At 38.4% G+C, this 10,708-nt stretch overlaps 1 protein-coding gene across 1 annotated transcript; it reads left to right on the top strand.

The window, feature by feature from the left end:
- Nucleotides 1–672: 672 nt before the first annotated feature.
- Nucleotides 673–7,684, top strand: LOC133896826 (putative disease resistance protein RGA1). The gene is made up of 5 exons (XM_062337475.1): nucleotides 673–1,061; nucleotides 2,785–3,930; nucleotides 5,267–6,622; nucleotides 6,715–6,880; nucleotides 7,137–7,684. Exons 1-5 carry the CDS (start codon nucleotides 747–749, stop codon nucleotides 7,358–7,360), a joined length of 3,207 nt encoding a protein of 1,068 aa, XP_062193459.1. The 5' UTR covers nucleotides 673–746; the 3' UTR covers nucleotides 7,361–7,684.
- Nucleotides 7,685–10,708: the final 3,024 nt, after the last annotated feature.

The following is a 10,708-nucleotide window of genomic DNA, read 5'->3' as shown; positions in this document are numbered from 1 at the left end:
ACTAATTGTTAGTCAAAACTTATGAAGTTTGACTTTTTCAAATCTTAATATTCCATATAAAAGAAACATGGGGAGTACTTCTCTATTGTTATTTGCTTTAAAGATTTTGGTGGCCATTTGTCAATGACTTATAAATTATCAAAATATTGATAATAAAATGACATGGTGTATGATGTCAAGTAAAAAAGACTGCCATATAGCAATCTACATAACTCGCAGAAGAAAATATAGCAAATCTATATATCTACCTATTTGGGTAAAAAAAAAAAGTGGAGTTGTAGACATAGGTATGGTTCCAAAACATAACATTTTACACTTTATTTGTATGAAAATATATGGTTAAAAAGCAATTGTGATATTATGAAATTACATTTTGATAAGAATCCAATAGCCTTTTCATATGAGAAATCTAAACATATAGGCTAAAGATCTTGTAGATCAAACCTAAAATTAACTGATTACATGCATCCAAAATATTTTTTTAAAAAAAATTGACAGGAGTACATAGTGATCTGAATTCTAAATGTTGTTGATTGCATATATTTTGAAAAAAATATTTATTTTACACGAATAAAATACATGGAGTGTGATGTATGTTTTTTTCCTGTATTCCTAGAAGACTTGGAAAAGTCATGGTCAAGAAGCCAGTCACTCGCTTCACAAAATCCTCCAGCTGTCCTCCAGTTCCAGTACTGCTTAGTGCTCCTCCTCAGTCGTCTCGTCTCGTCTCCCCTCTCTGCCCAGCCATGGTCGGCCCCGAGATGCTCGTGGCCGCGGCGGTGAGCCAGGTCGCACGGAAGATCAACGAAGTCGTCGGCGTGGCGCAGGGCGAGGTGAAGCTGTGCTGCAGCTTCGGCGACGACCTCGAGAGTATCAAGGACACCCTGGTGTACCTGGAAGGCCTGCTCAAGAACGCGGAGAACAACTCCTTCGGGAGCGAGAGGGCGAACCTGCGGCACTGGCTCGGCCAGATCAAGTCCCTGGCTTATGACATCGAGGACATCGTGGATGGGTACTACTCTTCCAAGGAGCAATTCGATGGGAGCAGCTATGCTCAGAAGGTAAAGCGTCTGTTCTTTGATTTTCTCCTAATTAATTATTTTTTGCTGTAATTTCAACCAACTTTGAAGAATTAGTATGGTGGAGTTCCCATAAGAAAAAAGAAATTAGTTCGGTGAAGTACAAAATAATCTTTTGTTACAATTTCAACTTAATGCTGCTCAGGGGGTAACCTTTCGCTATCCATATTTGATATGCTTGATTTTTAGATCAAAATCTAGATGATGTGTTAATATCCCAGAGGATATTTCTTTTTTTGAGCGAAAGCCCAGAGGATATTTTGACTCGGCAGCAAAATGCATGCACCGGCAGAACCGATCTATAGTTGGCACCTAACAATAACAATGGTAACACTTGTGAATGCGCTAAACTTATATCCCTGCAATTTTTCATCTAGATTTGGAAATACAGTTGCATTTGTTATGCAACTAAGACTTTATGATTACAAATATAGGTGTATTTTCTTTTCTTTTTTTTGGAAAATAGAGCTTTATTAACTCTTATCGTTACATCAAGCTGATACAAACAGTTCTTAAGATTGCTAACCATTCATGCCACATGGTATTTGGTGTACGCTACTAGTGCCTATGGTTGAAAATACAGTTGTATTTTTCACACAATTGTAACAGCTTTACTTATTCTACATCATTATAATCTGGTCCCAGCAAATTAGGATACTTCTTTTCTCTCTCTTTTTTATTTAAGAAATATTGAGATGATTTGATCCCGTAAGTTGTTTTTATCTTCTATGGATTACTTGATATATTTTTAGACTAACATGAGCACTTGAGAGTTGTCATGATTCTTGGGTCCTTGATTTTTCTTGACAAAGTCATAAAATGCATCTCGTGAACATAGAGCTCACAATATGTAGATTGCCAAAGTTTTGAGCATATAAGCTGGAGTGAAACAAGAAAATTTTCTTGAGGTTGACCAAATATTAAAGTATGAATATTTGAGAAACAATTAGAAACTTTTTCTTCATAAACAATTAGAAACTTTTTCTTCATACGTGCTAACATACTGTGTACCCGGATCGTGCTGCTTCTGCTCGTGATTTTAGAATCAATCATCATCATGCAACTTTAATCATAGCCCATCATTTTAGATCTCCATTCATCAAGGTCTTCAATTACACGTGCTGGTGTTGAAATTGACTAATGAAGTTGTGTTGGGTGTCAAATATGTTCTCCTCACTTCTCTTTTATCAACTTAATCTGGTTAGTGAATCTAGTCTACCTAGCTTGGTTAACAAAGTTGTGGCCATGCTTCTTGAATCTTACTTGAACGTAAACTCGTGGACCTTGTTAAGCTGGAGTCCCCAATGTCTATGACTTGGCTTTGTAATATCAACCATTGCATAGCCTAACAATGTGGGCATGTGGCACATCAACACTCTGGCTAAAGACCAGAGTTCAGTTTCCACCATCTGCAAGTTGCGTGGATTATATATGTAGATTTCCACTGATTCTCCAGGATGTGAACCCATGACTTGTGGGTTGTGATCCTTAAGATGACTACAGTACCCAAATCCAATTGTCCCCACTCTGTAACCAAAGAGGACTTGCCTTTCTATTACAGATGGGCCTTGGGCCTCTGGTCTTAATAATTCCACCACTGCACTTCATCTCTATGTTGCTGCCCAAACTGTGATTTCAAGCTTACAGCTTTTGTTGTAACTGTGATGATATTAATGCTTGGGTAGATGTGGTGAAAATTTTTCAGGGATCATTATTCTGCTCGCTATCCAATCCCATGCTTTCGAAAGTTGGCATGGTTTATAAGATGAAATCCAAGAGGGAACTGTTACAGACAAGGCAACACTTACCTACCCAATTTCATTTCATTTCACAGATTAATTCAGTGGTGAATTTTGATGAGAAGCAAACAACATCATACAGAAATAGTGATATCACAATTGTTGGGAGGGATGGAGACTTGGAACATCTCATGAAGATGTTGATGCAGAGAAATCCACAAGAGCTTTCCATTATTCCCATAGTTGGGCATGTTGGTCTTGGGAAGACAAGCCTTGCGCAACTAGTTTTCAATGATGGAAGAGCAGAGAAATTCAGTTTCAGGATATGGGTTCATGTTTCCATGGGTAATATCAACATTGAAAAAATTGGGAGAGATATAATTTTGCAAACTACAGAAAGGTTTGAGGGAAACATGCAAATGCAGTCAATTAAAAAGGCTGTTCAAGATATACTTAATAAGTATAGCTGCTTAATAGTGTTAGATAGCTTGTGGGGAAAAGATGAAGAAGTGAATGAGCTGAAGCAGATGCTGCTGACAGGTAGACAGACAGAAAGCAAGATCATAGTGACTACTCACAGTGATAAAGTAGCTGAGCTGATATCCACTGTTCCGCCATACAAATTGTCTGTTTTATCTGAAGATGATTGTTCAAGTATATTCACTCAAAGGGCCATGACAGGTCATGGTGACCCACTTTTCAGGGAATATGGAGAAGAAATTGTTAGAAGATGTGAAGGCATACCCTTGGTAGCCAACTTTCTTGGATCTGTGGTGAATGCTCAACGACAGAGGCGTGAAATATGGCAAGCTGCAAGGGATAAAGAAATGTGGAAGATAGAAGAGGATTACCCTGAAAACAAAATTTCACCAATACTTCCATCATTCAAGATAATATACTACAATATGTCCCATGAGCTAAGATTGTGCTTTGTTTATTGTTCAATCTTCCCTAAAGGATCTGTCATTGCTAAGAAGAAACTTATTCAGCAATGGATTGCACTTGACATGATTGAATCCAAACATGGAACCTTGCCGCTTGATGTGACTGCTGAGAAGTACATTGATGAACTTAAATCAATTTGTTTCCTTCAAGTTTTAAAGAGGCCTGAGGCAAGTTCTTGGATTCATACCTATAATATTACTTGATATTTCTTATTTTGTCTTATAGTGTACTAACTAGATAATCTGACAAGCATGCACATACTACATATTCTCTTGCATTCAACAAATAAAATGATTTAGAACCACCAGAGTAGCTTATGTTGATAGCTTGACAATTAGCTTTCGTAAGAAGATTTACCATGAAAGAAGAAACATATAGGAACTTCCTGTTATGTGCAATGATAATTGATATGGAAATTCTGGTATTAGTTAGAGTAATTGCCATGGCGAACATGTCAAGTTAACAATGCAGAAGGTACAAATCATGCTATAAAAAGATTTTTTAGAGATGTACAGTAAATATCTATAAGCATTCACATATTTGTACAGTTAAAATAGGACAAAACGACATCACATATTTAAAGTTTATTTACTCGTTAAAATGAATTTCTTACACACTATAAGGATTGAGTGGGAAAAATCCACACCTTTTGTGACCAGGAGGTTGAGACAATTCAGCACATCCTGTGCTCATTTGTTTTCTCCCGGCAATTCTGGCAAGAGCTGCTGTGCCACTTTACTGTCCTAGATGTTGCACCGCTAGCAGACTCAGGGAGTTTTTTTGACTGGTGGTAACAAACAAGTATCACATTCACCAAAGAAACTAGGCGCGGCTTTAATTCTTTGGTCGTGTTGGGGGCTTGGATCCTTTGGAAAATAAGGAATGATATAGTGTTCAATGGTGCCTCGCCTAGAATAGACAGGGCGCTTCTCCTTGCTAAGGAGGAAGCTGCCTTCTGGATGTTGGCAGGCGCCAAAGATCTAAGTGCCATGGTCGCTACTCGACCTGGGGGTTAGTAGGTTGATGTCTTTGTGGGTTGGCCGTCCAAATTTCTGAACGGGCGCTTTTGTACTTTTTCCTCCTAGAGTGTGTGTGTGGTGTGTGTTTTGTTTTGGCCTTTTTTCGGCCTTTGTCTTCTTCTTAATGCAATGATACGCAGTTCTCCTGCGTATTCCAGAAAAAAAAAATCCACACCTCGTAAGATGCACCAAAAGGCATCATTTCACTTTGCCTTTAAACTCATATCTAAAACAACCTGGTACCTTAATCCATGCACATCTGGTTTACCTTTTAAATTTGTCTAAGAAACTGTATACTTTTGTCTATTGAACTAGTTGGTTTGCCAATATATTTATTCTTCCCTACGATCAACTAAGATGTAATCGCACCATGGTATGATTAGCCTATGCCTAGGAAATTACATTTCACTTTGGGAAGTGCATGATAAGTCATGAATTCCCACGATTGAGTAAAGTACCTAATTAACCTCATTTTCGTCTACAGATTGCTGAAGAAATATCTAACCATTCTGAGGAAACGCTCTGCATGCATAATTTGGCACATGATCTTGCTAGGTCAGTTGCTGGTGAAGATATCCTTGTGATTTTAGATGCTGAGAATGAGCGCTGTACTAGAAACTATGACTACCGTTATGCACAAGTGTCTGCTTCTACCTTACAATCAAGAAATAGTAAGACTTGGCCTTCCAAGGCAAGGTCACTAATTTTCAAGACCAGTGGTGCAGAAGTGCAGCATGTCAGCGAAGTTCTTTCAGTGAACAAGTATTTGCGTGTTTTGGATCTCACTGGATGTTCTGTTATGGAGATACCTGCTCCTGTTTTTCAGCTGAAACAACTGAGGTACCTTGATGCATCAACTTTGCCCATTACAGCACTGCCTCCCCAAGTTAGTGGTTTTCATAAGCTACAAACATTGGATCTTTCAGAAACTGAACTAACAGAGTTGCCACCCTTCATCAGCAACTTAAAGATGCTAAATTATTTGAATCTCCAAGGCTGCCAGAAACTTCAACAATTGAATAACCTAGATTTGCTGCATGAGCTACATTACCTAAACTTGTCATGCTGCCCTGAAGTTAGAAGCTTTCCTTCATCTCTGGAAAACCTCACGAAACTTCGTTCTTTGAACCTTTCAGAGTGTTCTAAGCTTCCAACATTACCTGATGGATTATTGCAATCATTCTCTAGCTTTTCTTCTATTGTGGATTTAAACTTAAGTGGGTTTGAGTTACCAATGCTGCCTGACTTTTTTGGCAACATTTGTTCACTTCAGTTTTTAAATATGTCAAAATGTTCTAAACTTGAGGTACTCCCCCAATCTTTTGGTCAGCTTGCATATTTGAAGGGCCTAAATCTTTCATTTTGCTCTGATCTTAAACTCCTTGAATCCTTTGAATGCCTTACTTCTCTTCAGTTTTTGAATCTCTCAAACTGCCCGAGGCTTGAATATCTGCCATCATCTTGTGACAAGCTTATTAGTTTGGAGTATCTTAATTTATCACAATGTTTTGGACTCAAAGCGTTACCCACATCACTTCCAAACCTTAAAAGGCTACAAATTCTTGAGGTTTCTGGCTGCCAGGATTGTATAGTACAGTCCTGTTCTCTAAGCTCTGGAAGTGCGCAATCCCATCAATGCTCAGAGCAAGTTGAGGAGGTTGGGTCAAGTAGTGCTATCTCAGATAGCACCCCTAAGAAGCCCGCAATCAGAGATGTGACGGGAGGAACATGTGTTTTAGACACTGATGAAGTTGATTATCTACAGAATAATCTGAAGCAAAAATTAACTTCTACTTCCCACATGGCTGGACATAAAAGTGAAGAGCCCAAATTTACCAAGGTAAACTTGCCATGCAACACCAAAGTTTGTTTTCCATGAAGTTATCATAGCATCATGATAATTACATCCAGTGTTCTTATTTCGTTTTACAGACAAACTCAACTGGAGAAATAGTACAACTGATTCCTGGACACCAGTTCCCATCATCTTCGTCTCATTTTTCTTCCTTTGTGTCAAGTTCAAGAGCTCCATTTGCATCTGCCTCCTCTTCAGATGTCTCAACAATTGACCATCCAGTGTCTAATGATGAAACAGCAGGTTTCTTTCCTTTTTGGCCAATATAGAAACTCATGAATAATAACTGGTGAAAGTCAGAAAGTTTCATAGGCTTGGATATAAAAGCGAAAGATTATCAACAGGATGAAGTATCGTAATGGAGGTTACTAGGGCAAAATTCCGCTATAGGAAAATAGTGTGGCTAATGAAATGATCTGTGTTTAAAGTAAATCAAATTGTCCACTACAAAACCCATACTAGTTACCTTGCTTTATTTGTTACTTGTGACTTTTGATAGGTTTCCAATCGGAGGAGAAAGGCCAAGAGCCTCATGTGTTGGCAAAAGATGGACAGATTTCTGAAAATCAAGCACCCTCATCGCACGCGCTGGTACATATGTGTGAAGCAGCTGCTACCAAAGGAAGCAATGAGAGCCACACGACTGAGTATAACGGAGCGTATCAGTTCAATGTGCAATGTGATGGGCCAAATCAAGGGATTGTGGTACAGCAAACCAACTGAAGATAGTAGAGATGGAGCTTAAGGCATACAATCAGACTGAATGAAAGATCTTGGAGCGGAATGGAAGTCATCATGTGGAGAACAGAGTTGATTTCAGCAGTGATTCAAGTTGTTTGTGGTAGAGGAGGGTTGTTGTTGATGTCATTTGTCATTGTTCGTCTCTCAACACCATGGTTCATCTTCTCAGAGCAAAAGAGCATCCTGCTCTCGGACAGCAGAGCTTGGGCTCTTGGAGCTCTACTCCATGTTGCTGTACTCATATTTTTTGTGTGTACGGAACAGCTGGTTTTTCGTCAAGTATTTAGTGTGATTTTGTTTCAGGTTTCTTTGGTTCTACCGGCTGTTTGCTAATTTTATGTTTCATTTGTAATCCGGAAATTTTCCATCGATGATGTATCATACTGCGGAGAGTGCCAACAAAGTCGAAAAATGAAATATCATCTCAAGTGGAGCAAACTTTGCCGCTAATCTTGAAAAGAGAAAAAGCTGGCGCCCCACATGACATCAACACAAAAAATACTTGATTCAACGATCTAGGAAACCAAATTCAATACGCAAAATATCAAAATTTCATAGGTGATTTTTTAAAAACAACAATTCTGCCAACATGCGGACTCAGCAATTTAAATCCTTAATCAACAGTTTGCACCGGATTTCTCACGAATCTTTTTTTGAAATAATATTATTTTATTGGGTGGTTAGTCGGCAATTGGAGTGCTGAAAGAATCGAATGACCTGAGAGAGAGTGTAACAAAAATAGCTCTATTAAGCTATGAATTGTGATTTTAGTGGTTATGATAATATAGTTATTGGGACTAACATATTTGTTAAGAATATATGTTAATAGATCTTATAGATGCAATACATCAAAAAGCCACCGTAGTCGGGACAAAGATTGATTAAATTAGAAAAGTCTCAGGAGAAAAACTCTCACCGGATAGTTCGATGTAGAAGAAAGTGTACACACCGAAGCTTTATTTGCAGAAAGGAGCAAAATAGATGAAGCCACTAGATAGTCCGGTGTTGATAAAGAAGATGCACACCAGAGTATTCTTAGGAAAAGTTCATAAGCTGTGCATTGACCAGATAGTCTAGTGATGAAGGGTATAAAGCACCGGAGTAATTCTTGCAGAGGCGATTTCAAGTGCTGAAGAATAGAGATCATGTGATCAGATGGTCCGGTGCATGTATTGTGTACACCAAAGCATCATCATCGGAGCATTTCTTGCAGAGAAGCTGTCAGGAGTTGAAGATTGAAGCTTAACTCACGGATGTTCTGGTGTGAAGAGGAAGTGCACCGAAGTGTTCTATACAGAAAAGAAGTGACACGGTTTGGCTGAAGTTAACTCATCGGAAGGTCTGGTGATGAAATTGAAGAATATGCCGGAGTATCTGGTGTTCAGAATGACTGTGAGTGGGAGTCTAACGGCTAGTTTCTGAGATTATACTCACCGGATGATCCGGTGTTAGTACTACTGTTGTCACCGTATCATCCGGTGTTCACAGTTTTTTTGAGCTGTTGGGGCAATGGCTAGTGCGCGAGTTTGAGGCTATAAGTACCCCTCCACTCAGTCATTTGAAGACGTGGCAGACTGTTGGAGTCCAGAGAAATACAAACACTTGAAAAGATATCTAAGCCACCAAAATGCTTAAAGTGATTATCTAATGTAATTACACACAAGATTAGTAAGTGATTAGTGCTTATAGGGCTAGAGTGAGTTGTAGCTAGGTGCTGCAGTTTGAAAAAGGGATCAAGAAGTGATCCTTGCTTGTACCAAGTGATACGTTAGCGTTTTGAAGTCTTGGTGACTAGCCGGCAACTTAAGCCGGAGTTGCTCAAGCTTGTTGACCATTTGACTTAGTGTGAAGCGGCAACAAGATACGTGTTTGAGGACGCAGAGACTCTTGCATTGGTGGCTCAAGCTCCGAAGTGATCATGACAGCAAATGACCGAAAGAGAGACTAGTGGTGAAGCCTTACCTTTTTGGCTTGACGGCTCATTCGGCTTGGGACCTTGGCTTGGTGGCTCAAGAGCTATGACCGGGTGTCGACTAGGAGTATATCCTTAGTGTAGCTTCAACCTAAACTAGGGATGATATTTATTCTATAGATACTACGGGATAAAAAAAAATTATGCCGAGTTAGCTTTCTCTACCGTCTTTACGCTTTCATATTTATATTCTTGTAATCTGCCTTTGTGCGTTTACTTTCATAGAGAAGTTTACTAGCATTAGCTATATGTTGTAAATTTCTTTTGAACGGTAGAATAGATACACTAGATAAACCTAATGCGCATTTAGATATAAATTGATATAGATTTATTTTATGTCCTAATTCATCCTCCCTCTTAGTACGTCATCGATCCTTACAAGTGGTATCAGAACTAGGGCTTTCATTTGCTTCATAATTGGTGTTAGAGCCTCACACATTTCACAAGGTTTCACCAATTCAAGTGAGATTTGAGTCGTAGTCTCATTGTGATCGGTTTAGGCTTCACTGCCTATAGAGTTGTGACGTCCGTTGTAGGGATGGATTCCCATAGTGTTCAACTCTTTGATGGCACAAATTTTCATCGATAGAAAATTCTAATGTCTTGTTATTTGCAAGCCCGAAATTTAGATGTTTGGAAAGTCACTGAGGAAAGGATGAGACAATACATCACCAACAAGGAGAGACAATTAGATGTATTGGCAAAGAGTATTATTTTATCATCTTTAAATATTGATGCATTTAATCGTGTTTATTCTCTCACCAATGCACACAATATTTAAACTATTGAGCTCTAACTTCTCGATACTTAATCATGGACTTCTTTGAGATACCTATTGCTATAAATTAACAAGTGTGCATCCAATTTTATCTAGACTTAACTAAGTCAAACTACAATTCTTAACCCCCTTTATAGTACGGTCAAAAGATTAAGAAAAGAGATCTAAACTACTCTAAGTGTCATTCATCTTCTTGTGACACTTAGCACTAAAAGATCCTTAATCTTGATACATATGTCCTTTGATAGTCCATTATATCACCTTAAGGACCGAGAAAACCACTCATCATTGTGAATTAAAATTTTAATACCCTTTAAAACATACATGTTAGTCGTAAATGATACGGTTATTATTAATTATCAAAACACTCACCACTTATCGAGGTCTAGATTAGAAGTACCGACTGACACCTATTTATACAAATTTCTCATTTTAAATAATAATTTTACAATTTTTAATAAAATAATATTATTTCAAAAAAATCATTTCTCACCACCCATCACACCCGCCATACTATCCATTCAGCCGGAGCCCCACTTTTCGGCCCAAAGTGACGTTTAGGCCCAATACCAATAAAGCG

This window comes from Phragmites australis, chromosome 17 (assembly GCF_958298935.1).
Source record: "Phragmites australis chromosome 17, lpPhrAust1.1, whole genome shotgun sequence".
Classification (NCBI taxonomy): Eukaryota; Viridiplantae; Streptophyta; class Magnoliopsida; order Poales; family Poaceae; genus Phragmites; species Phragmites australis.
Note: the sequence above shows the minus strand (reverse complement) of the source record. Positions and strands in the feature narration are given on the sequence as shown.

What these genes read in the sequence shown, in the direction of transcription:
- LOC133896826 (XM_062337475.1), top strand. Translation starts at nt 747, where the DNA reads ATGGTCGGCCCCGAGATGCTCGTGGCCGCGGCGGTGAGCCAGGTCGCA. An exon ending in AAGTTTTAAAGAGGCCTGAG is followed by an intron (nt 3,931 to 5,266) that starts GCAAGTTCTTGG and finishes TTTCGTCTACAG; the next exon opens with ATTGCTGAAGAAATATCTAA. An exon ending in GTCTAATGATGAAACAGCAG is followed by an intron (nt 6,881 to 7,136) that starts GTTTCTTTCCTT and finishes GACTTTTGATAG; the next exon opens with GTTTCCAATCGGAGGAGAAA.